The 27980-nt window shown below is 37.9% G+C and overlaps 2 protein-coding genes across 3 annotated transcripts in view; both read right to left on the reverse strand.

Annotated features, from left to right (window-relative positions):
• Positions 1-5747, reverse strand: part of ASPM (assembly factor for spindle microtubules) — a 39834-nt gene extending 34087 nt beyond the window's left edge. The window contains exons 1-4 of the mRNA XM_019750944.3: positions 5261-5747; positions 3301-3444; positions 1642-3136; positions 221-325 (exon numbers count right to left, since the gene is read on the reverse strand). Of these exons, the coding sequence (XP_019606503.3) occupies positions 221-325; positions 1642-3136; positions 3301-3444; positions 5261-5536 (2020 nt within the window). The 5' untranslated portion in view covers positions 5537-5747. The remainder of the gene's footprint in view (positions 1-220; positions 326-1641; positions 3137-3300; positions 3445-5260) is intronic.
• A 1466-nt stretch (positions 5748-7213) lies between these two features.
• Positions 7214-27980, reverse strand: part of ZBTB41 (zinc finger and BTB domain containing 41) — a 30430-nt gene continuing 9663 nt past the window's right edge. For both annotated transcript variants that reach the window (XM_074317072.2, XM_019750934.3), the window contains exons 5-11: positions 27832-27979; positions 23323-23452; positions 19988-20083; positions 18323-18429; positions 16799-16904; positions 14678-14766; positions 7214-13441 (exon numbers count right to left, since the gene is read on the reverse strand). In XM_074317072.2, the coding sequence (XP_074173173.1) occupies positions 12786-13441; positions 14678-14766; positions 16799-16904; positions 18323-18429; positions 19988-20083; positions 23323-23452; positions 27832-27979 (1332 nt within the window). In that variant the 3' untranslated portion in view covers positions 7214-12785. The remainder of the gene's footprint in view (positions 13442-14677; positions 14767-16798; positions 16905-18322; positions 18430-19987; positions 20084-23322; positions 23453-27831; position 27980) is intronic.

The raw sequence follows: 27980 nt of genomic DNA on the forward strand, positions 1-27980 counted from the left end.
GCAATCAAAGCAAAAAGGGAAACTAAGGCAGTACCTCCTGGTTTTTTAAAAATGCCAAGTCACTTAGTCAGTTTCATTAAGTCTAAGACTATATCCTCATTGTTATCTGAATACACACTTTAACAACAACAACAAAGTACAATTCATTTCCATTTGAAATACAATCAGTGTTTCATTCAATGTCAGTTCTGCAAAGACTGTCAAGAAAATAAACACTTGCCTGTTTTTAATGGTTTTATGAAGGTCAAGTTAGACTGCGCCACTGGGACAATGCGCCTTCTCCTTTTGTTTGTTTTAGAATTAGGAGTTTTGTATACTGATGACTCTAAAAAAAGATTACAAAGCAGAATAACAGCATTAGAAAACAAATTCCCTGAATGAACTGATTTAAAGTTAAAATCTGGGTTCTCCATGATCATGTCCATTTAGCACAAAGTAAGCAAACACTACGTGCCAGGCATTAGGCTATGACTTGGTGGGGCCAATAAAAGCTACAATGGAAGTGACAGACTTCCAATCCTTTAGGAAACAAAGGGTAATGGAATGAAAGGGGTTAAGACTAGAAATGGAACGCTAAATGGAAGCAATTGTTGTGACCCAGGTTGGCTGCGAGAATTTAAATTAAAACAGAAGCAGTGAAGACAAATTAGAGAGAATTATTTTAATAGTACAACCAACAAGCCTTAAGAACCAGCTGACTAGGAAAGTGATGGAGAAAGATAACTCCATGATTTCCAGATTCCTAACCCAGGTGACTGAGGTAGATTGTAGGACGTACCTTCAAAGAAAAGCGCATTAAAAGCCACAGTGGCAAATAACCAGAATAGAAGTGCAGCTTATACTGCTACTACAGACAAAGAATAAAAGCAAAGGAGAACAAACTAGCCCACACGCAAAATACAGCCCGCTGCCTGTTTTTGGATGGTCCTTGTTTCTATATTTGTAAATAGTTGGTCTGTTCAAAGAGAAATGAGATAAAAATACAGATGTGTGATATTTCCTAGGAGTCGTAGGATTCATTTAAATCATCTGTTAAATAACTAGTGTGGTTTGAAAGTGTGGATTGAAAGGGCATGACGGGATTAGGCCTGACTCTGTGGTAGTAGGGCTGTGAGTATGGGGGAAGGAACAATGAGGCTTTTCCCAAAGGAATGCAGATCTCTGGGGCCTGTCTTCATTCCTGATTAATGGCAGAGGGAGAAGGATGTGGCCAGGAGCACAGGGCATGCAGAGACCTCTCCCGCATTCCATCAGACGGCAGTATGGAGACCAGACACCTCCCTGGCCTTCGAGTATAGGCCTTCACTAAGGGGAGGCAAGTGAAGTACTTTCCTGGGTCCGACACTTGACGGGGCGTCAAAAGCTCAGTAATCAAGGTAAGTATTTTAATGCAGTCATGTTTAAAAATCAAAAGTAACGCAGAAAAACCATGACGAACAGAAAATCAAGGTTAAATAAGAACAAGATCACAACTATTTCAGAATTCAGCCCCACATTTGTCCCATCTTCCACTAAGCAAGTTGGTAACTGAAAAGTATACATTAATTCAAGCTTATCAATTGCAAATTTATAAAACCCAAAAAAACAGAAAATATGCCCTTTATAAGTAAGCTTTCATTAAAATTTTTACAAACAACTCACCAGTTTTCTTCTTCAGGTTTAATTTCTCTCTGTTGCTAATAAGTTTCGAGGCAGGGGTCATCACCGTTTTGGTTTTTTTAACAGTCGATGTTTTAAACTCCACAGGAGAAAAATGGATTGTTTTGATTTCTTGCACTTCTGCATGTTCTGTAACTGCAAGCATCACATTTCCACCCTCCCTGTTTCCCTCACTCTTCCTTTTACGAGCAACGAAAGCTGTCTTTGAGGAAGGAGTAATTACGTTTTTACCACCCTCAGATTTACTTCCTACTGGATCTATAACTGGGAGATGCGAATGAAGAGCATCTTTCCCTTCTTGATTATCAGTCACTTTTTCACATTCACCCACTACACTGTGGAGACATCTTTTTGCCTTTGGTCTGTTAGTCTCAGTTTGGTTTTCTCTGGTACAAGTGGGCTTCAATTTAGTAACAGTGGCAGAAAGTATCGGGCGTCTGTGATGTTGGGTATTGTGGCTACAACCGTTAAGATCCTGAACTGCAGAAAATTTAGGCTGATTTTGTTTTGTAAAACTGTAACAATTTGCCTTCATTTCTAAAGCTTTGGGTTCTTCAAACATAGCTTTGGGAGATTTTGAACCCTGACATTCAGGAACACATGGTGAAACTTCATTTTTTCTCTGCCTTTGAGGAGACTGTGAGGCCTGAGCATTTTCATTTGATAATGGCGATAATTTACATGTTTGTTGAGATATACATATATGTGCCATATTATCTTTTACAAATTGATGAGGGGATAAAATTGGATTAATTATCTCCGATTCTAGATCCTTCTTTAGCCCGTAGTTATCATTTATGAAAGAATCTGGACTTAAAATTGTCCGATAAATTTCATGTACAGATTTTGATTCCAAATGCACAGGCCTTGAATTATCTTTCATAAATGTATCTGGTGAAATACATGTCATTAATTCTAGTTCATTATTAGCTTTATGGCTATTATTTACAAAGGAATCTGGACTTAGAAAATTTCCTTGGCTTTGTGTAATGTTCAAAGTTGAAGAATAGTTTGGAGTAAGAGTAAGTTTATTATCCTCTTCAATTTGGCCATTCATATTATTCATGGAGTTAAAGGAAATGTCAGTTATGACTTTCTCATTAAAATTAAAATCTTTGGAAATGTCGGCACCTTCTAACTGCAACAGTTCCCTGTTTTCAGGTGCATGAAGAGATGTGTAGGTGGTAGATCGACGTACAGAAAGCGGCAAGCCAGTGTCACCATGGCATTCTTTGAAAATGGGACTGATAGGTGATATGGGTATTTTATTTTCTTCAAGGATTAAAGAATTATTTTCTGTTGGGGAAAAGCTTTCATTGCCAGCCAAATTTTCACAAGCTTGAAGTGGGCTCCTAACTCTGTCAACTTTTTGGGAAACACTAAATGTTTTATTAACATTTTGAATACTTGAAATCTTCTTCGCATGACCTGAAGAGCCCGAAGTTTTCTTCTTATTAATGGTATCCCAAAGACTCCTCTGCAAAAATAAGGAAAACATATAAATTCAGCTGACAGCTGTTGAATATTACCTCTAATAAAGAATATTATGTATGTCGCTCACTGCAAGGCTGTTAGCAAAATAATTTTTTACATATTACTATTTTTTTTTGAGTAAATCACAAAATGATTAAAACTTATTACCTTTTTCTTTTTTGGCTCTTCTGCATTTCCTAGTAATATGACTTCGTGCTTCAGAACATCATTTACAAGAAATGTCACAATCTCTCTCACTCGGCCTTGTTTTAATGGTGTCCAATTAACAGAAATAACAATTTTTTCTTTAGGCTATAATCAAAAGAACACATTTTTGAATGACTGTAACAGTCATGATGCATAACAGCCAAAACATACTACATATGTCTTAGAATACAGAAGATTAATAATTGTTAGTCACCCAACACTCTACACCATAATAACATTTAACAAGTCAAATATACTTTCCTAACCTATCTCATTTCATCATAAGTAAAAAAGCCACTAATGATAACAAGGTTCACAACAAAATAAAATTATAACAAAATCTTAATTGTATATGAAGCAATGCGACAGTCACCAAATCATTTTGATTATCAATGGTTTTTTAAAATCTAATCACATACTTCTACTTCTTTAGAATATGTACAGTACATCTAGTTCAAATATATTAGAATTTGCATTATGAAGACTTCTGTCAAAAAAAATATAAAGAGGATCAACTAAATTTCTTTTTCCCACAAACTTCTGTCAGGTCCACACCACCATCATTACTGGTATTTGTTAAACACGAACGTTCCAGTCTCAGGCATCTTCCAGAACTCCTTTAATCCTCACATCCCTGGGAAGGAGGTTGTGTGATTATGCACATTTTACAGATGAAGTAATCAAGGTCCAGAAAGCTTTAAGTATGTTGCCCATGTCTTACTGCTACCCAGGCAGTCTGACTCCTGGGTACAGACTCTCACATCTGCATCCCACAGCCTGGCGGGAATTTGCCAAATGCAAAACCCTGACGTGACAGAACAAACCTGTGTCTGCTGTTTTTCAGGTCAAAAAAAGAGACAAGTTTTATTCTAAAGCAGAAACCATCAAACATCAGAAACACCTGGTTTTAGAAAATAGAACAGTGAACTTTTATTCTATAAAAGAGTAAATTCTAAAACAAACAGAAAAACTTTAGTTCCATACAACGAAAAAAAGAGGACAACACCCATCTTGCCATGGAAAGAAAAGCCAGCATTCACACTAGAGGGGAGGGGCAGGTTCAGGGCTGCTTACACTCCAGCCGGTGACCTAAGTGACAGCCCCTGTTCACACAAGCAATCAGCCCCCCGCCCCCCCAGCTTGGTCTTCACACTTTCAGAGGTTCTTCTCCACGGAAAGGCCACAGCAGTGAAAAGAAGAACTTAGCTTCTCTGGGTGTTGGTGACAATGATGGGAACATTACTCTGGCCAACGCCATGCAGAAAACCTGCCCGGGGAACTTCTTGCAACAACGTTCATAAAAATCAAATGATTCGTTCGCCGTCAAAGCTACACTAGAACAAGACAATAACCCACCGCACATAGGGTGGAAAACAACCCGGAAGAGCTGTTTTCATTTTTCGGCCGTAGATGTTTCCCAAACGCAGCTCACTATTCCACCTGAATAAGTCGTGACCCTGACTCTACAGGGAGTCGGTTTCCCTGATACATAAGGAAACTGAAATGCGTATTGAGTGATACGAAGCAATAAAAACGCTGCTCTAACCAAAGTACTGCTGACAATCTGCAAAAACGCTAATTAATTCGTACAGTGCCGCCTATTACTTTAATGTCAAGTGTCGTCTATCACTTTAGAACTGCAAGAGTCCTCGCAACGCCTCAAGCCGACGAAAAATGCTTCTCTGCTTAATAGTCCATCGAAACGCTCGTGAGGATGCTGACGCACATGCGCACTGACCCGCTGTCAGCGCCCACGCCCCTATTGCGGGCTGGGGACCAGGGCTTCCCCCGAGTGAGCGGAGGATCTGACTGTATCCGCTAAGCCCCTCGTCTGGGGGTTTCCTCCCCGAGCCGCACCCCTCCCCGGAGGGTGGCGACATGGCAGCGGAGGAGTGCGGCGCGACCCCCCGTCACGACCCACCTGCAGCACGAAGGCGCGCGGCCAGACGCTGAAGCCGCGGTCGGCGGCCGGGAGGCGCGGCAGCGTCACGGCGGCCTCCTCGGCGTTGGGGTTGTCCAGGGCCAGCGACAGCGTCCGCGAGGCGCCCAGGCGCACATCCCCGAAGCAGAGGAACGGCTTCGTGCAGAAGTGGTTCAGGGACAGGACCGGCGGGGATGCCGCCTCCGCCTTGGCCGGCGGCCTCCGCTCCGCGGGGCTTTCATCCCCGCAGCCCCGTCCCACACGCCGCGTCGCCATGGCAGCTCGAGCCCCGCAAGCCGCTCCGGAAGGGGACCCCGAGGACACCCAGCGCTTCCCTCAGGGGCGGCTGCGGAGGTCGCGGGAGCGAACTCACCTCCCTTTCTCCTCCAGTTGCTCACACACCAAAAAAAAACAAACGATCCCCACGAACTCGCAAACAAGACAGGGAACTCAACACAGGTGTGGGCTCTGCCTCGGTTTAAACTTCCCTCCTCCACCAATGGGCACGCGCGGCACCGCCCACCTCCGCACAGAGCCAATCAGGAAGCAGAAGGGCGAATCAGTGAGCAGCGGTACCGAGCCAATGAGGCGACAGCGCTTCATTTAAATGATTGCTCCGCCGCTTGTCGCTCTGGGCGGAGGGGCCGAAAACCCAGGCGGGGTCTTTGCGACATCCTGGAACCCATCGCTTACAATTGAAATTCGCCTTTTGATTTTGTAAACAGGTTGCGTTGAGGGGAGGAGAGTGGCAGCATTTCCACAAGAAAAGCAGCAATCGTGGCGGTTGCCAGGGACAACCTTAAGTAAAACCGTTAAGTAGGCAAAAATTGGCGTAAGCAATCCTCTTATTCAATATACCCCGCCCAGAATTATATTACAGTAGCTTTTCTTTCGGGGTTTCCTGGGCTGAATGGAAGAAAATGAAGACAGTTAAATTTATAGTTTGTGTGAAAGTGCTTATTTCAGTGACGGACCGCAGTTAGGGGCTCGGTAAGTTTCGGGATACTGATAGCAAAACTAGATGAACAGATGAAAGCTGAGATTCCCGATAATTCACACGTGATGGTTCTGACAGGCAACCCCTTGACAAATACATTTTCGCTGTAGGCAGGTAGTAATAATGATTACAGCTTGTATATTACTATTACTATTAATATATGCCAGCGGTTGTTTTAAGCCCGTTACATACTTATCTCAACCCTGTAAGGTAAGTACCGTCACCTACCTGTATTTTACAGGTGAGCAATACAGAGCACAGAGCCAGCTGGGAAGTGCCACACCAGGGAGTTTGGCTCTAATCTTGTTCTCACACACTATCTCATACTGTCTCTAAAGGCTGCAGGAAACTTCAAAAATAATGCATGGATATGGGTACGGGTAACAGAATATGTAGAAAGAAGTCCCTGGGTGGATAAACAAAATGAGGAGGGTGAGAGATGAAATTATATTCACTAACACCCAATTTGGCCTGAAGTTGAACCGTTTCCTTAATTTTTAAATAAAATTGTTATAGAGGTTTCTTGAATCCTTTAGGATTGATAAGAACACTACCACAATTTTTCTTAAACAAAACTGTTAGTATGAATTACAATAATTTTCAAAGACACTTAATTTATATTCATTATTTCATACTGTGAATATTGTTCATCAAATTAACATTGCAAGTATAAGTCACGGAAACGTTTGTTTCAACGCAACACGGTATAGCAGTCACTGTTAGTATTTGAATCTATATTAATTAGCCACTTAAAACCATTAAATAGTTTAATGGTTTCTATATTTAACATGTGAAATGTTTCAAAATAATATCTAGATTACGAGAAATAAATAAAATGTAAGTAAATGTGCCCCAGAATCCTTGGTTTTCCATTTGTTCATGGTCTTTGCACTCGGTTATTAAGGTGGCACCACATCCCCATGCTGTGAAATGTGTTCAATAAAACCTTGATATGCTTTATGAGGACCAAAGAACTTTGTATTTATTTTAAATATCAAAATAACACAAAGAACTAGTTCAATATACAATACATTTTCTAGTCTTCACAGAGAACTGAATTTTTCTATAAAGACATTTGTACTTAAGAAACACAAGAGACAGCCAAAATATCTATAAAACTGACAAGATACTTTACATACAGTTGACAAAATAACGAATTCTGATATTTCAGATATTTTTGTAACTGCTTTTAAACATGTCCTCAATGATTCAAAGCAAAATTTATGATTTGAGACTGAAAACTAAGTTCAAAACCGTTTCAACTTTAATGTACAGCATAAATCCCCTAAATGAGAACATTTATTACACACCCTGGAGCAGCTCAGTGCCCACCTCTGTACTCGTTTTTTGGCAGCCACACTCAACATTTGTAACAGTTTTATCTATAGGGATAAGAAAAGTCGATTGTTGGAAGGAACAAGTTTTGTAATTACACCACTGTACACTGTCCAACTTTAATGCAAGCAGGAAACCAAGCAAAGAGGCGGAGTAACCCTAAGTGTACATGCTTTTCATTCAAGAAAGGTTTTAGAATTTCCAACAGGAATGCAAGCACTGAAATTACTTCTTTACCAAAGAATTTGAAAAAAAAGAAAAGGTATGTCCATTTTTGTATAACCTCTATTCTTTGAATATAATTCTTAATTTCTCTATATAATGGCTGCAAAGGCTAAATTTAAATTCTTTGGGGATTCTTCAATAGTCATAGATTTAAGATCAATACACAGCAAGTTGAAACATGAAGAGTAAACAAATCATAGGCACTCTACGAAAGCTCTTTCTCTCATCTTCCACACTACCTAATTCTATTACACCTATCTTATTAATGCTCCCAAAGAAGTGCAGAAAGCATGCTAATATGCCAGGATAAAAGTATCTTTAAGTAGAAATAATTTTGGAGGAAATAAAGAGGGTGATGCCCCCCCAAAAAAACCACTATAGACTTTACCGAGAGAGGAATGTGCAAAAGAAAAAGGGAGGATCTAAAGAAAAATTGCCTATAGTTCCTAAAACTTGTTTAGAAAAATTATTTTCGTTATCCATTATTCACCCTAACAGCAAGTAACATTTACTATACTACTAAAGTTTTAGAAATGTTACCTGTTCCTTATGAAAGAATACATTTTTCAGTCATTTTAAATTTGGCACTGACTCTTAGAGTGATCCAAACACAACTTCACAAGTCCTAAGTTTTCCTGAGTTCATCAACTCAAGTTCTGTATGTTGACTGGGATCCTGCTCCTAAAAGGAAACTCATCTCCAACCATCACCTCTTGGTTCAGTTTTAGGCAAACTGAAATAAGAAGCCATTCAGTGTAGAACTGTGTGGTTATGGTAACTGATTATTCAAAAAAAAAGGTAGGAGGGGGAGGAGGAGACGGAGAGGCAGACACACTACTCATTTTATTTGACTTGTCAGATTCCTCTAATAAGCACGTACAGACAGGCCCAGAGTGGCTTTACAGTGACTATAAAGGCCTAGCAGAGATTAAAAAACAAAAAAACAAATATTCACACTAGTACTTAGTGCCAATTTCCCTACATAAACGTAAAGCAACCTAAAAAAATAAGTGTTGCCTGACCAGCAGGCAACACAAACATAAGAGCCATAACAACAACAAAATCAAAACCACTTATTAACCAGTACGATCTAGCCAGCAGAATCAACTCTAAGCATCTACAACTCATTGAAAAGGCACAAAGATTCAATCCAGAAAAGACTGGGTATGAAGGACACGACAAAGAGCTAATGTTCCAAATCTGACTTTTCATCAATGAAACCGTAGAATGATCTGGAAGGAAGAAAACTCAAACTTATAAACATACCAGTTTAACTGTGTTTTTATTTTGTTTGCAATTATAGAATGAAAAGCAATGAATGATATTTACTTATTAGCCTTTGACACTTCAAAGGCTGACAGAAAATTATTAGTGTACCTCCTTTTTCATGACCTACCATCACTTTTAAAAGTCATTTAATAAAGCACCAGTTTAAAACCCTAGTTTTGCAACTCCTCTTCTCCCAGCTATAAATGACTAAATTACTTAAAAGTATGCTAAGCTTAATACCTTCAGAGTTCGTTAAATCGTGCTGGCAAAAAGAACAAACCCTAACCATAAATGGTACTTTAGGCCGCAAAAAATAGGTGGGGTTTCTTACAAAAATAACTTCACCTTGTCTTAAAAAAAATTCTAAGGCAAACTGATTTTAATAGTGTAGTGTAAAAAATAAGCTTATTATTTTGCATTTAATAGTGTCCACTTAAAAGATAACATTCAATTAAACTGAGAAAAAATGAGTATTCTTACTTGTAATTAATTTGTCAGTATGACTATTCCCAGAGTATTTTCTCCTGTTCTTATTTTTATACATATAAACACAAACAATCTTAGTATTCACACTAATGATTTTTTTTCTTTTAAATCCATAATTGTAGGACTTCAACTGTGCTTCTTTGGACAAATATTTATTCAAACAACAAAGAATTTAAATTCTTTTAAACTATTTTAATACCTACTAAAAATCTTTGGTGCATTTAAGTAAAAACTGATTAGGTTAACAAATTTCTATACTTAATAAATTATTCAATTTACATATTTAAGTGCTAACTGCTATCAGCTAAAAATAAATTTAAAACAATAAATTATGCTCATAAAATAATAAGTTCTGAATGAGGCTAAACTTAGTTGCAAGATGCAAAATTTAAGTACAGATACAGAATTAATGAGTTTTAGAGTTAATGGAACTTTTGTCCCAAATACTTCAAAGCAAATATTACAAAAGGTTAACTGAAAAGAGTAGGCCTCATTTCATATTTTTTTGTGCCAACTTCAAAAACTTATACATTCAGTTTACCCAAATCCATGAGGTTTTCACAATTTTAAAATTTCTTATATTCTAATTTGAAATTAGAGGCAGATTTTTTGTTTGTTTGTTTGTTCATCCATTGAGACTATTTCTTCATAAGAATTACACTCTCTACCTCCCAGACTATTTAAGATTACATGAGAAAATGTAGTGCCCGGTACATGGTAAGCATTCATTAGTACGCTACATTTCTCTCCCTGGTTATTATAGCAGCTTGGCCACTTACAAATGATGCGAGCTTAACTGGGTCCTTCACCTTAATTAACCTCAGATTCATTATCTCTAAAATGGGAATACAGCCTGTCCTTTCTATGTCAGAGCTGGGTATGAGGTTTAAATGAGATAGCTGTGAATGCATTTTCTAAAACAGTAAGCCACTATGAGTTTAAATTATTTACAATAACTAAATATATTTAAATTTCACTTTATAGAAGAGATGTATTCCAGAAAAGTTCTACACTGTAAACCAATTCCTACAATCAAATCATGTATTTAAAGCATTAGATTATTATTAAAAGAACCCTAAAGTAACTACCTTCAAAAAACAATGTATTCTTTTCAATGTGAAAATGCAACACCCTCGTTTTCTGCTACCATATAATACACCATACACATACATGTATGTACCATCTGCCTTTTTATAAGTCCAAACTTTTCTACATTGGCTTAGGCAGGGTTCATTTTTAGGCATGATTTCTTCTCGTAATAGCATGATTTTTAGTTAAAAGTCTTGTTCTTTATGATAAAAATCATAAAGATACGTATTTTTAAAAGTCAATTTGAAAGACCAGCAGACTAACAGTACCTCATAGAGTCAAGTTCAATCATGTTAAGTACCCCAGATATAACATTTCCACAGAAAAGAGTGCCTTAAAAAGAAGAAATAATATACAATTAGATCTACTGGTCCTAGGATAATTATAACAAAATCTTAATAAATGAGGCAAAAGTCAAGTTGGTTTTATTATTTATAAGAGCTACTTTGGTTAAATGCCTCAATTCTCAACACCGTTTTCTTTTGTTTTATGTTCACTAGTATGGTGAACATTCCTGTAAAGTACCTTCATTTCTTAAGTGCTTCAGCAAACATGTTTCTCCATTATTAAGTGGTTAAGTTTTATTCATTAAAACTTCATTATTTTATTTGTGACTTTTTTCACAAGGGCTGGGCCAGACTTTACAGTTTACACAAAAAAAGTGCTTAAAGCAATTAGGAGTGTAAACAAAACGGAAATAGAAAACTCTTAAAATTGCTATTTTCCAGTAGTTTACATAAATATGACATGCTAATAAAAAAAATCAACCCTGCCTAGTCTAATCCTTCAAGCAGCTCCACTAGGAAACATTATCCTAGTTTAAGTTTAAATTGACTTGAAGATATGGAAAGTGCACATCTTTAAAGGTATTTTATAATTACCTATCATCTGACTGACTTTTTCCTCAATTAGTTTTAATCAGTGAGGTTTTGCTGTAACTGCTATTTCCTTTCACCAAGTGCTCAACTTTTCTCTCATACCAAAATAAAAATCAAGGATAACACTAGTCTTATGTGAAAAGCAAAAATAAAGATCTGGATTACATGGAAATCTGCATACAAGTAGTGGTTCCCTTTAATGAAAGTAAACAACACTGAGTTTAGTTCGACACGAATTTTGTAATTTGTTTGGCATCTTTTCTAACATTTATGTATGCAATATCTGTTTCCTTGAGTTTCAGTTAGCCAAGATCAATGAGACCAAAAGTAGCTTGTGAATGAAATGTCATGAATTAGCTATCACTGCCCCTCCCTTGGTGAGATGAAGCTATATGCTGTATAGTGTTAATGTTTCTGAACTAAAGGGCAGAACACAGAAGGTGAAGTTAACCTTGAAACATGCCTAGTTAAAACTGTCATATCCTGCTTTTAACACATTTTCAACGAGTATAATTTAATGCATAGACCTAGATTTGCATTTCTTATTTATAATAATTGAAGCATAGGCAAAAACCAATCATTTGGGTGATTATTTCAGTTCTACATTTCATTGAACAAGCTAATCATACATTAGCTTTCTGGCTTTGAGTTTGTCAAAAAGACCACATAATGATAACCTGAAATTACGGCTAGATGAAAAACAACACAGAAGTATCCAAAACTGTCTTATAAAATCAAATTCCTAATTTCAGTTTTTAAAAATCTGGAAGAAATAACAATGAATCTTATGTTAGGATAAGGAAGAGTTCCAAATCATCAGTATCGTCTCATAAATTCTTTCTTAAAGGCTGCATGGTCCTTGAACTTGGAAGATGGGGAAGGGAGAAAAGAGGAATGAGACTAAAGAATCAAATTTCCACTGATGATTAAAAAAATAAAAACTCATAATGTCAGCAGCTAATAATTTTGAAAAGCTGGAGATATAATTAAAAATTAGCACTAAATAATCTTTTAAAATCACAAAAATGTTCACTTCAAATATTATACCTCAAAATGTGTCCAAATATTCTTATGTTCTGTAAACAGAGATACATACTTTTCTTGATTTGAGACGGTTCGGAAGAATCTAGAAACTAGAGAAAATGAAGAAAACAGCAGCCCTCCTAATTGAAAGGCCCCCAGCGCTGGACCACCATTAGCACATAACCATCCAAAACTGGAATGTCTGTGGAATGGGTCCACTTCCTCACGAATGATGCTCATTACTAGGAATTGTCTGTACAGCAGTAGCATTGTCCAGGCCCAGCAGGGTTCCCAGGTACGACTGTTCTCTAGGATCGAGCATGTGCTCAGGTCGGACTGGATGAACTATATTTGCAGGCTGAGGAGTCAGAGTGTACTTTTCCAGAAAAGCTAAATCGGCTGCTCGCGGGTAATCAGTGGCCGGGGGCTGTGGCGACAAGATCTCGTGAGAAGAGGGTGGAAGGGTGGTCGTGTGACGCACCAGATCGCTCGGAGTGTCGGGCATCTGAACAGGAACCAGTGTCACCGGCACACACACTTCGGCCGACACGTTCTGTAACATCGTCTTGGCTTCCGACGGATACACTTTGGGCTGGTCCATGTATTGTTTTGTTTCTGCCTGAAAGATTTTATCATCAGATGAGTACTCTACTGGCAAGGACACGAGTTTCTCCTCGGAAGGACCCAGAGGGTCATCGGGAGACTTTATGCCGTGCACGTGGTCAGTGTGGTACTTGAGCTTGTCTTTCCGCTTAAACGTTGCATTACAGTGCTGACAGTTGAAAGGTCGGGCATCGGAATGAATAACCAGGTGTTTTGTTAAGGTTTTCTTAATTCTAAAAGACTGATTGCAAATTTGACACTTGTATGGTTTTTCACCTGTATGAGTAAAAAAACGAAATTGAGTATGAATGCGCTCGCTTGGCAAGACAAAGATTTTAAGTAGCATATTCTCCATGGGAATATTTACAAAAACTTAGTAAGAGCAGTAATACTCTTATATGTTATCATAAAACAGTAAAGAAAATGGCCTCAAACATTTAAGACAGATCTATGTTTGAATTCTGGCTATACCACTTACTGGCCAAAAGTGAGCAAGGTACCAACTTCTCTACACAGTTTCCTCATCTGTAATATGGAATAGTAATAGTACCTACCTCACAGAGTTGGTGAATGGATTAATGAGAAAACGAAGTAATACTGCCTACTGTACCTGGCAGAGCATAAGTGTCTAATAAACCTAAGCTACTAGTATTATTGCTTGCTTTTCCTCCCACTATAGCCTCTATTTGTGTACCCCATAAATTAGGAGGTGTTCATTTGGAGGGAGGTGTATTTTTGTTTTTAACAGGAACACTGTATCAGTGGCAAACTCTTTACTGCAATTATTTGCTACTGAAATTGCCCAAATCCAGTTATTTCTCATTCTAATATTTATGAAACCAATTATTTTTCTGTTCCAGAAAAGCAGCTTGACAAAAATCCAAACTAAATAAAAAACAAAGCAGCCATAAATGCATAAATGAGTTAAGGCTTTAAAAATTGTTACTTTATATGAGATGTCAAACAAGGGCTATGACAACATGTAAGAAAGATTCCAACATAGTCTGTATTGCAAAACATGACAGTAGCACCAAGGGGGGATAATCGATTTAGAAAATGACAACTTCCAGAAAGCAGCTGAAGCAAACCATTCTATAACTACCTATATATGACGACTGACTGTATAAAGGAAAACTGTAAGTGGTTAACTTGGTAAGCAAGACAATGAGGTCATATTTGAATTACTCTTTTCAAAAAAAGTAAATGTCTTCAGAGTTACACAGATTTAGAGGAAGCACAGAAAGAGGAAAGTGAGAGCTAAAAGTTGAGTCAATTCCCTATGGAAAAAATTTTTCCCAAACTGTACAAAATGACAGTCAAAAGTATTGAAGTGTATATAATAGAAGACCAGACTATTGCTCATTCTCAACATCAACTTTAATATAATGAGTAAAAATCGTAATGGAGGAAAAAAACAAAGCAATTTAACCAAGAACTACAAAGTTTAAATGTCCATATTTTACTCCTGAATAATTGCACAAAAATATTCAGAAAGTACCCATTAAGTTTTACCTGAATGCGTGCGAAAATGCATTTCGAGACTTGATTTGCCTTTAAAAATTTTCTTACAAACATCACATTGATGAAAGGTTGCTTTATATCTAAAAAAATAAAAGGTTAGAGTTTTTCAATGCAGTTTTAATAAACAGCATACCACAAATAAAAGTCCGATGACATTTCAGAGAAAAGCACCTGTGAGACTGAGCTATGAGCTGAAGTAGCCACTTTCTTCATGGAATATAATACCATTTTACTGGAAAGAACAAAAGACAAACTATCGGTACAGACTTGAGTATTTGACAGATATTTTCTCAGAAATTAAATGAAGTGACCTGTCACTTTAAGGGAAAAATTGACAAATATTTTTGACAATAATTGACAATAAAATAATTTTCAACAATAAAAATTGACAATAAAAATTTATTATGAATGATAAAATTTGAGCTTTCAAGCTAATATAAGAATTTTGGAAAACTTGCGATCTTGACAGCCTCACAGTACTCCTTTCTGAGACTGGAGGCTGTGTTAGCAAATGTGATTTGCTGACCATGTCCTGTGAAATATGCTACCATTTGGAAAATCTGCATAACTCAGTGAACGCTTATTTTCCAAATGACAAATGCATGATGTTTCAGTGTTATGCATATGTAGGTAGAACACCCATTCAAAGGACCAGACAAAGATACTGAATGTGAGAGGAGGAGAGCTTCATTAACCTTGTTTCAGATTCCACCTTGAGCCATACTTAAGGAACTACCACTTGTTTGGTTTTAATGTAGTAGCAAAGGATAACATCCACAGTTATCTAAGAAGGCTACTGTAATACTACTTCTTTTACCAACTATGTATCTGAGTGAGGCCACGTTTTCTTCATTTACTGCAACCAAAATAACACATGACAGCAGATATGACAATCCAGCTATTAAACCATTAAAGAGATTTACAAAATGGTAAAACACTCTTTCAATAGTTTTTTTTGTTTTGTAAACTAGGTATTTTTTACAAAATGGCTATTCATGTTAGAATGTGATGGGTATATTATTATTTTTAATGAACTGTACTCACATTTTTTTCTCATTTCAATTTCTAATGATTTATATAATTTATTTAAACAATAATATACTTTTTATATTATATTATAATTGATATAAACAAAAGCTCCTGAGGTACTGAATAATTTTTAATGGTATAAAGGGGTTGAGAAAAAAAATGTTCTAGTCTCCGGAGCAAGGGAGTGTGCAATTCCGTTTTCCACCCATTCCTACGGCACAGTGCGGTCCTACTTCCTCTCCTGGACAGCATCCTGTGTATGTATTTCTACAACCCAGCACTTAGCAGCGTCCCTAGTATCTAATGAACACACGAGTTTAGTGACTACAATGAAGACCCTGATTCAATGAGCACGTCACTGAACAAAATCAATGGAGGAAGCACTAAACCAATACATGGAAATGTAAACTACGAATCAACACTTCCTACTGGTCTTCAAATCAGTCTGCCAGTTCCTGGACTTACATACACTGTGTATTTTGTTGATCATGCTCGGTGCTATTAAACTTGCTTTCTTGGCACCTCAGACCATATCTATTATTTAGCACTTACTCCCAATACCTAGTCCCAGAGCAGGACTTCTTGGAATATTTTACACTCAACAACTAACCTCAGTTGAACTTGGATATCTAAAGTGTACTACAAAGTTGATGTTCAGCACAATGCATGCCTCCTTCAAGTAAAATACCATTTTAAATGCTCAGTGTGGTAGAAAGAGATTTAAACTCAGACTACAAACATTTTCCAATAACTGCTGTCTTATTAAATGTAATACCTAGGCAGTATATTTATATACTCAAAAAGCCACAGCGACCAAACATAAATGAATTCACCAAAGAATGCCAAGATTTTTATATTAGCCATGAACTTCAAGATCTACAACCTCCTTGCCTTTGAAGCAATTGAAAACAAGGACAATAATACGCTTTGCTCAATTCCTTCAGGTCTGCAGAGAAGCTGGAGAAAGAGAGCTGACTAACCTACCCCAACTAACGGAAACAAGGTATGAGGCACGCTGGAACTTTCCTCCAACGGAGGCTTATCCTGAGCAGGAACAAGGAGGAGCTTGGCTCTTTCACTTACTTTTGCCACACTTTCTCTCCAAGGTGCACACTTTTGTAATGGACAGTGAGATGGTCCCTACGACCAAAACATTTTCCACATTCTTCACACTGATGAGCCTTCTCACCTTAAAGACCCAAACATTTTGATTATAATATGCATTTCAGTCTTTTCCCCCCAGAAAAAATTATCAAACAGGAAGATAACATGGTGAGAAATATACCAGGAAAGTAAAGCCACCCTTTATTCTGGGCTATTTGCTTTATATCCCTTACTCAAATATCTTTCTTCAGTCAATCTATGCTTATTTTCATAGATGGGGAATTCTCTTCCCCATCTCAGGAGACTTTTGCTGTAGACTCCAGATCTTACCTTTCAACTAAGAGAGCAAGATAAGTGAAACCACTTTGAAACTCAAGACTGTTTTGGGACATATGAGTCTGGATAGCAAACACTTCAAATGAACATACACTGAATCAGCAGGAGGCTGTTGTACTGATTATAAGAAGGACCCGAACACTTTCAGATCTTTGTACTTTACTTTTAAAAGATTTTTCATCTGTGGAGATTTCTTACTTTTGTAATGAGCCAAAATACAAATATAAAGGAAAATTTCAGATGAGTCCACTTTCTCATCTCTATTCTTATATCCAATTACAAAGGTTTAGTCTCTAAAAATCATTTTTTTGACATAATACCAGGGTGCAGTTAAACCATGCAGCCTCTAGAATTAGGAATTTAGAATTCTCCACCTAAAAATGAAAATGTGTAAGTTCCAGTGAAAAAGTCATAAGACCTTTAACATCTCTTAAAAATGGTAACAGAAACTCAAGCTGCCATTGGGGTCATTTAAGGAAATCATCACTACCTGTTACATACTTTATACTTAAATTATGTTGAGAGGAATAATAATAATCACCTGTTCTACTGGGCTCAGAGATGGTGCTTTCCCATTATTGTGCTCACATAGCTGGCTCTCTTAGCACTTCCTGAACATCAATCTGAGAGGAAAATATGAAAGAAATCCCCAGAATATGAAAATTATAAAGATCTGAAATTGATCAGGATTACTAAGGCACTCTTTTCCAAAGACAGGGTTTCAAAACTTCACTATTACATAAACCTTAACACCCAATTACGATCAGTTTTCTTCCAACACCAAAGGTTTTCTAACTTCTCTCAAATCCAATCAAAACGATATTATCTTGGCTTCTCCCTTTAGGGAGGTGTCAACAAAAATTATTGCACCTATCTGCAATAATATGCAAAACGCAAAATTTGAAAATTTGTTAAAACAATTTTAAAATATACTTTGTAGTCATAAAGAGCAACCAAATGATTAAAATTACAGTGAACAAAAAAAATGTCATAAAATTATGTGCCTTTCAGACAGCTTTTTAAAAAACATTTTTAGAACCAGTATTATAGAGGGGTGAGCAACATACACCAAATTGTTAAAATTACAGCCGACATAAACATGATGTAGCACCTTTTCAGGTGCTTTTTTAGAGGATTTTGGAAACATCCCTACAAAATCCACCCTACCTGAATGTATTTTTTTGTGCTTTGTGAGGTGGTCATGACGAATAAAGGTCTTCCCACATTCATCACATTCGTATCTTTTGTCATCATGATGTACTCGTAGGTGAAGTCTATAAAGAAAAACAACTGAAGGTCACTGAACATGGCGAGACAGAAGGAAAAGTCCTGGTTAACTCTAAACAATGAAAACGGCTGGCTACTCAACCAGCCTCATACATTACGGGTGCCGTTTCTATGGCTTTCCGAGTCCTTCCCACGCTCACTGCCTGACTCCAGGGTTCCTATCAAAAGAGCACGCCAGCGTCTGTGCAGGCTCACCGCCTCTGAATCAAACTCCTTCCTGACTTCTCAGATCTTAAGCCCACTTCAGTGAACCTGCCAAGTGTCTCGAGTCCTATCCGACCACTCAAGCCTCAGAGTCAGCGAAGGTAGGAGTGAATCCGGAAAGAGTGAGAATCAGACAAATGGGGTAAGTGCACAGTGACAATCATACAAGGATGGTAACTGATTCAGCCACTGAATTAATCCCTCTGGATAACTGATACTACTTACAGACTGATAGTTTATTAGCATTTAGTACATTTGTAAGCAGTCAACTTCCTGACAATTACATTTTACTACTTGTCCTCACACTAACCAAACAAAATATGGCTCATTTTATAGCTACCCGAGGACGGATTATACAAGGTTTAAATTATTAAAACTAATCTCACTTGAATTATTATCCCACAACCCTTCATCTGTGTGTGTGTGTGTGTCTGTGTGTGTGTATATGTATGTGTATATATATATAAGTGTATATATATATATATATATACACACACACATATACATATATATATATATACACACACATATACATATATATATATATACAGAGAGAGAGAGAGAGAGACGTATACCTATCTATCTATCTATCTATCTATCCTAGGGAAATGACTAGTTTTCCCATTCAAGTTGCCCAAATAGGTATTGATTCTACCATAACTAAAACCAGAAACTGAATGGACATGTAAAGGGGAAACATTCTCTTTAAACTTAAAAAAAAAAAGGAAATAATAAATGGAAAGGTAAACAGGAAGGCCTTAAGATTAAAATTCTTAAGAGCACTAATAAAAAGTAAAATTATACACAAATGTCACAGTAGGTAGTCTCCTTCTACTCATTCAGAAAACAATAACGTTTCAGAAGCTGCCAATGTGGTCAGGGATTCAGTTATAAACTAATTACGTAAGTTTCAAATAGTGAATAGAAGACTTTCTAAAACTGGGGATCCCGGAGTTTTCAATTTTGCCGTATTTTTATAGCATAGTATTCTTCGATCATCAAGAGTTAAGAAACACACTAAGTTTAGAACCCCTGACTTGTAATGAATTTTGATTCAAAGAGAAGTAATGAAATAGATCTTTAAAGGATTACAATTTAGAGAGTCAGAATTCAAACTTGGTGCTGAGGAAATGTTTAAAAACATTTCACAAAATAGCCACAGAATGAAGGCTAAAATATGAAAAGTTGTAATGTAGAGGGGAATCTATAAATGTTTGCACAACTTTGCCGGTCATAAGTGCTAAGTAATGTTTTAATTCAACAAACTAGAGCACTGATAAGGCAGAATTAAAATGGAGACGGAATTTTATCTGAATGTAAGGAAAACACGGCTTGACTCACCTGTATGAGCTCCCATGACGGAAACTCTGCCCACAAATACTACAGAGATGTGGCTTTTCTCCACTGTGGATTCTCAAATGCTCTTTCAAAGTAGTTCTGTGTTTAAAAAACAAAACAAACAAAAAAATATTTAAACTAAAGATTTTTTTAATGCCAATGAATACCTTAAACACAGATGTCCCAAATGCCCACCCTAAAGATATTCAAGCTAACACACCCTGTGGCAATTCTCCTAGGATCAGTCTCGCCTGCACACAAACATGCTTGTTTTGTCTCCCCTTTAAAACAAAAAAATTTAACTTTGGCCTCCTTTGCCATTGGTTTGCTCAAAGATTTAACTATCTAGCTGAAGCAAACTTTCAAGAAACACAAATAAAAATACTCAATTGTCACTACTGAATTAGGTAAAACGGATGCAAATTTTGATGGCGAGAGCACAATACTAAATAGGGAATCCAGGTGATCAGTACTAATCTTTTCAAACATGTGCTCAATACTTGTTAACAAGAATGTTTCAAGGCAAAGAGAACTACAGGTAGCTGGAACTTCCAGATGCCAATGTGGAAAAGGGAAACCATATCAAGGATATGGTCACTGCCCCTCCAGCCCTGTGACCCTCCCTGGATGTAACTAACCACTGCTGGTCCAAATACATCACGAGCATGGGCAGTAGTTCTACCATTCAGAGGGTTTCAAAGGGCTGACAAAGTTATTTGGGGGAAAGAAAGTAAAAGGCATGTGTCTGATGTTGGCGGGCTTCTGACCGTCAGTCCCACTCGGCAGTTACTTCAGTCCCATTATCTAGCGAGCATAAAGGCTGATTCTGAAGTAAAGGTAGTTCTCTGCCAGTAGGTGGCGCTCTTCTACAAGGCCCCCAGCGCGTCACCGGGAGTCTGCAGGTACACCCAGCTTTGTGGAAAACAGCCGGAAAACTATTCCTAGACCCCAACCTAGTACGTAATTAAAAGTTAAAAGATGGAAAGGTTGTTATGGTTTTGGTTTGTTTGCTTTTTGTTTTTACTGAAAGACCTTTAAGGGGAAAAAAGAGTTTATGATGCATAAGATAACCTTTATATTTTATCAATCTGTAAATACAAATTTTCAGATGAATATAATGCACTGATTTTCCTATTCTGCCACCATATCCACCTGGTAGAAAGTGGCATTTCTAATTTTCTTTAATTAGGAAATTTGAATACAGTGAAGAGTATAAAATCTACGCATACTGTTCACAGAATAGCATTAAACACACGCAGGGCAAGATACGGAACTCCCTCCACCAAACCGGCCTCCGCAGGCTCCCCCGATCTCACCCTCCCAATCCCCCTCTCTCAGAAATAACCACCTATGTCATGCATTCCCTCTTTGTTGTTCTGCGACCTGTGTTGTGTATGTCACGAAACAATACAGCGCATGTTTCTGAAAAGCTGAGCAGGAAGCACAACAACCCTAACAACACAAGTCTTGACGTGTCACACTCACTACCACCGCTGCTGTGGGCTGACACCCAGCACTCCTGACACCTTGGGGTGCCCGTCCTGCCGTGAACCCCCTTGGCCCCTTCCCATGTCAGAATTCCTATTTCCCGCAGCCTCTGTCTTCCTCTGGAACAGTTTCGCTTCTCATTCTGGTGAAGCATGCCCTTTAGTTGCTTCAGGAGAAGAACCTTAAAGGCTCATTTTCGGACATCAGGAAAAATGTCTTTATCATCCTTGGCCTTCACTGTCAGTTTGATTAGGAACAGAACTCTACATTAGAAATCATTTTCTTGCAGAATTTTGAATGTCCAACTGCATCATCTTACTTCTGGTGCTGCTGTTTGGAGAGATCTCAGTAATTCTAATTCTTGATTCAGTGTATGTGGCTTTTTCCCCAGAAAAAAACAGAAGCATACGGAAGCCTCATTTGCCCCCCAGTGTTCTGAATTACCACACTGGTGCACCTTGGAGTAGGTTTATTTTCTCGTGAGGTCCTAACCACGTGATGGATCACGGTTGTCTGGCAGCTCATCAGCTCACGTCCTTCCAGTCTGGGAAATCATCTTTTGAGTTATTTCAGTGATTTTTCCCCATTTTCTCTGTTCTTTTTTCTCAACTTCTTACCAGGTCCTCTAATGTTCTAATCTTTATTTTATATTTCTGCATCTTTTCGGTCTACTTTTTGGGAGAGTCCCTCAACTTTGTCCTTCAGTCCTTCTTTGAGGCTTTTCCTTTGTCTTTCATGCCTTGAATTTCTGGTGTCTGATTTATTATGTCAGTGACTCTTTCATACTATAACATCCTGTTCTTGTTTAATGGATTCTAGATCTTTAACTGGGGATATTAATAACTGTTTACTCCTTCTTTTTGGCAAATTCAATTTTTCTTGCATAATCTGTTCCCTTCCAGTTTTGCTTGTTTTTTCTGTTTGTGTTGAAATCTGTCTTCCATGTTAAAGGATTTCCTTCTGTGTCTTTATCTGCTCACGATTATCTGTGATAGACAAAAGACTGGACGGGAAGATCAATAGCACGGGTGGGCTCCGATGACTGTGAGTCACTGTAGGTGATCTGCGGGCCTATCTGCCCTGGGGTTGCTCAGATTTTCCACAACTGATATCTAAACTGCTACCTAGAGGATAAAATCTAAAAGCCAAGGTGTCAGCAGGGACAAGGGCTCACTGCTTTCAGCACTCAGAATGCATCCAGTCCTGCAACAACAAGGCTCACTCCTGCTCAGATTCTGCCGAGATGGGAGAGGGGAGGTACCCAGCAGTCACGGCCTGTGCGGGTGGAAGAGAATCCAGTGACGAACTTCTCAAGATGCTTTTACTCTAGAGCCCTTGTTCCATCTCCTTCACCTGCTTCCAGAGGTTCCAGTGCTGCCAGCTCCTGCACTGTCTGTGGATTCTGTGATGTGCGCTGGGTTCTGGATTTCTCCATTGGCACAGCAGGGTTTGTCTTTCTCAGATCTGCTAAGTCAGTCAGTTATCACTGATCTATCAGCTGCCGATCTGCCAAACCTGTGTGGCTCTTGTCACTTTTCTATTTTCCCTGTCTTTGTAACTTACTATCTTGGAAATAAATACATAGATGCATAACCTTTCCTGGATTTCTAGTGGGGTTTCAGAAAGAGACAAAATGGTATCTACGTTACATTCACCACCTACAGGTGCAAATCCTGACTCCACCTTCCATAAGATTTTATTATATCATTTCTTCTACCCTTAAATTTCAAATTAAAGCATAACTCAAGTATCTTGTATCTTGTGTTGCTCTAATCCTTATAAACTACATTCATTAATTATTCCTACACAACAACAGCAGGATTTTCCTGGGTGTGTGGATAATTCCTCACCTCTCTCGTACTGATTTTCCACAGATAAAGCAAGTCCATTTTCTCTTTCCACCATGGGTACATTCTATATGGCGTTTCAAATTCCCGGTGTCGTTAAACTGGCGACCACAAATGTCACATGGAAAAGGACCTAAAAAGGAAAAGAACAGGGTGCGCGTGAAGTTTAAGGAGTACATACTAAGTTACACTTAACATGTATGTGAGAGGTAACAAAGTGGTGGGTGGCCTGGGGACCAACTACTTGAGCCTGACATCTGAGGTTTGGGGGGCAGTCCTGTGGGATGGAGCCCTGAATCTGTGGGATCTGACACTGTTCCCAGGCAGAGAGCATTAGAACTGAGTTAAATTGTAGGCCACCCAACCGGTGTCAGAGACCTGCTCATTGTTGAGGGAAACACACACACATCTGGTGACAGAAGTGTCAGAAGGGAAGTGTTTTGTGTGAGTAGAAAGGAGATTCCCAGGGAAGAAAGACATAGTAGAAAGAACTGATTTTTCCCTACACAGAAGGAGACTGAACTGGCTTTTTTCCTTTACAGTACATTATACATTTATGCCTACTTTTCTTAGTGCACATATAATAACACAATGCAATTATTTATTTACGTTTCCTCTTCCCTTCTAGATCGTTTCTTCCTAGAAGGCAGATTTACAATCATTTCTATAGCCCTAGTGCTGATATAGGGCCTGACATCTAATGTAATAAATGCTGATAAACAATTGAGTAAATAAACTGAAATGGTCAATTCCCAGTTTGAAATAAGACTGGAACAAAGTAAAAAATGTTACATGCTGGATTTTTGGGACAAGGAAATAACGAAAAACTTGGGAAGAATAAACAGAGGACTTAAGAGAGTTCATGGTTTGGAAATATATTATTCAAGGAAGCTGTGTATTTGGAAAAAAGATGTCTCAGAACTTGGAAAAATAAACCAAAAAAGGAATTCTTAATGAAGAATTGATTATAATAGCACAATGGAGCAAAGAAAATGGCATATAGACACATCTGGAATTCAGACACATATCTGAGGCGACCATTCGTTCTGGATGAGGCTTCAGCACGTTTCTGCACACTAGAAATGAGAGATGACCTCAAAATGTACATTGTATCAAGTATCTTTAACATATTCTCATTTACAGTCTCTAATATTTCATCTTCCATGCGATCTGAGTCTTTTATTTATTCCTGAACTCATTCAACAAGTATTCGTTGATTCTTAACTCGTTTCTAGCAGTGTTAAAGAAAGTACTATGAAAAATCCCTCTTCCACTCCCTGCCCCCCAAAAAAAGTTGAGAAAGGGAGTCAGCATTTCACATAGTTGAAAATGACTAGATGAGGCAAAGACAGGTCCAAGGCGAGCAGGTTATGGAAGTGTGCGTCGGGCGAAGAGTGTAATGTGTACCGTAAAACTCTGAGTAAGTGAGACTAACTATACGTACCCATGAAGGTCTCACCCACTGAAGGAGAAAGGAGGCCTCTCTCCGAGACGTGGGTGGCCAGTTACCTATCAGGGCTCTTCAAAGAAAATACCACCTATGTTTTTCTTCTATGACGGACACCCAGTTTTGCAGCTAAACCTCTTTGAACTTTTATTTATGAAGCTACGCTGGGAACTTAAACTAAAGGAGATTTTCATGTCCACTCTCTAGATAGGATGGAATTAGCAGATTTGACTTTTTAAAGCCAAACTATAACTTTCACACTTACAAATAGAGATACATTAAAAGTTCTTCTCCCCCACAGGTTCCTGTTGTATTTCTTAGGTATCTCTCCCAGATGTTCAGTATAATCCTAGTGTGGTATATATGGGTGCTGTTGGATAACCAAAAGCAGTAACTCTCATGTATGTGGTACCTGGACCAGCAGCATCAGCATCTCCTGGGAAACGTGAGAAATGCACGTTCTTGGGCCCCAGCCCAGACCTAATCAGTCGTCTAAAGTATATGGTGATTCAAGGGACCAGATGTACAGAGATGGGTACAAAGGAAACTGAATACATACATGATTATATATAATGCACACACACGATACATAAGCATATAAAAATGAAGCAGAATTCTACTTGGTATATTTTTCTCATAATGGCCAAAAATGCAAAGCGACTATATTATTTCACAAACCATACTTCTGGGAGGTTGGAGAACCTTAACAATTATAACACTAGAAATGTAACGTATCCAGAGAGAGAGAAAGCAAAGCAAGCCAGGCCTGGCCCTACATCTGGCCCTTGAGAAGTGTGACTTCATTTAACCCCACAGCACCGCAGAGCCTGCGATCAAACTGTTTCCCACACGCGGAAGCCAGAGCTCCATGAGGCTGTCCCAGCTCACAGTCTCCAGCCTGGACAGAAGGCCCCCTAACTCCCACTACCTGTACATCATGCTACACCTGTTAAACTTTTCTTCTAGTACATGTCAACTTGTATTCAATATTATACAAATTAACTAATCGTTTATAAAATAGTTGTGTGGGCCTAACATTATAATGGAATGGTTTTTTACTAGTCTGATTGCCCATGGACGGTAATTTAATTTGGCAGGAACAGTGTGTACAGATCCTAACAGAGTGGACATATGGTTTCGGTTGTTCCAGTTGTTCAAGGAATAATTACTACTGGGAATGCTGAGCGTAGTTTCCTCAGGACATTAGTTAGCAGGTTGGCTAAACCTGCCTGCCTAGCATTTCTGGAATACCTCCCCTTACTGATACCCTGGAGCACGATAGAAAAATAATCTTTTAATAACATTTCATAAAAAACTAGTTCAACCACCTTTTTAGGAATGCCCTCCTCAACAACTCTAATCGCTGATTGGCTCAGCATCTGCTTATCTACTTTCATTGACAGGAAAGTAACTATTGTGCCACACAAGTTACTCCATTTTGTAAGTTCCGATACTCAAAAAAATTTCTAAATTGAAACTAAGCCTATACCTTAGAATTTCCATTCAATGTTCTTCAGATGTCTATTTATTTATTAAATGATGTATTAAAGAACAGTTGAAAAAGAAAATCAGGAAGACAAAAGGAAGTGGAAACAAGTATGTTAATCATAAAAATTATTGTATTTTGCTATGATGTTTCTACAAAGTGGGACAGATAACCTATGGTTTTCATTTCAAATTGGATGAAGCCCACAAATTCCCCAATAGAAAATGTTTTTTCTGGAACTACTGTCTAAAGAAATTCCTCACATGCAAAATGCAATCGTGCACAAGCCTCCAACTATAGGTCTTATATTAGTCATACGCAATACCATATAATAAGTATATATTTAATACAATAGAATATATATTATATATGTATATTATATATTATGTTATATTAATATTATATTAATCATGTATATTAAATATGTATATAAATAACAGTAATTATAAAACCTGTTTCCACATGTTGGCTTCTTAGAAATGCTCAGATGAAATACCATGATGGAACTTACTAAATTCATAGATAAGCAAAAAAGAAAAATAATCTTCTAGCATACACGAGTCTTATATACTAGAATCACAAAGATTAAGGATTCCTTACTACACAGTAAAGCCTGGAAAGTATTTGAAGACAGCTGTTCTGTCTCACTTAACTAGTCTGTCACTTCCCAGACAAAACATCTCCCTATTTCCCACACAAAATATTTCTCAGTCCTTCAAAAGCTTTTTCCATGAAATAATTTTAAGACCCTATGTCACTATAATTACCGACCTCTAGAATATATATTTGTTAATATCCACCTCGAATGTGGTATCCAGAAATGAATGCGATACCCCACATCAACTTAAAATCAGTGAGATGATTACCTCCTAATTTTGAACAATACATTTTTATGAATACAGCTCAAAACTGCATTGGTTTTTGTCAGTTATATGACATTATTGGTTCAGATATTGCCTTAAAAAAAGCTTAAAAGCCTCTGCTACTGAGCCCACCTATGAAACGAAGAGTTTGGATTTTGTGCCATTTTTCAGGTCCCCAGTGACTGAAAGTCAGATCATCCCCACGTTTACGACTTTGTTTTATTTTTAATTAAAGTTAATTGGTTTTAACCTGTGGACAGCACAGAGTTTTGGGGGTGTTATTTTTTTTTTTTTTTTTACATTTATATGTAACTGTCATAAATGTACCTAACTGCACTACCATCTAGACCACAAATCTCCACCTGGGCCATAAACATTAGGGAGAGAATTCATCAAATACAATACTGAATTCCAAACACACCAGATTTATTGGACTCCTTGAAAACTTAAGTTTTTTCCAAAACAAAAATGCCATATCCCAAGCACTCACCAACCTATCCAACCATCAACTGTAAATAAATGCAATTTATGACCATGACACGTCTACCACTAAAAAAATGACAAGTAAATAGACAGACGTGTTTATCACCTCCAGGACCTGCGGCAAATCGGTACTCGGCCCGGTTTGCATGACCTGTTTCTCCTAATGCTTCGACAGCGCAATGGGGCTGATCAACCACTGTTACGACCGCTTTCAGAAAAGGGCGTCTGCTCACCCAGATGGAACTTTTCTTGATGCTTCAACCGTGCAAACCGTGACTTGAAGTGCTCCTCACAGTAGGTACACTTAAAGGGTTTATCTTGAGAATGTAGAATCATATGTTCCTCTAAGTGCGGTCTGCGAGTAAAAGATTTCTTGCAAATC

The sequence above is a fragment of the Rhinolophus sinicus genome, chromosome 6 (assembly GCF_057876585.1).
Source record: "Rhinolophus sinicus isolate RSI-liver-muscle chromosome 6, RSI-T2T, whole genome shotgun sequence".
NCBI classification, from domain to species: Eukaryota; Metazoa; Chordata; class Mammalia; order Chiroptera; family Rhinolophidae; genus Rhinolophus; species Rhinolophus sinicus.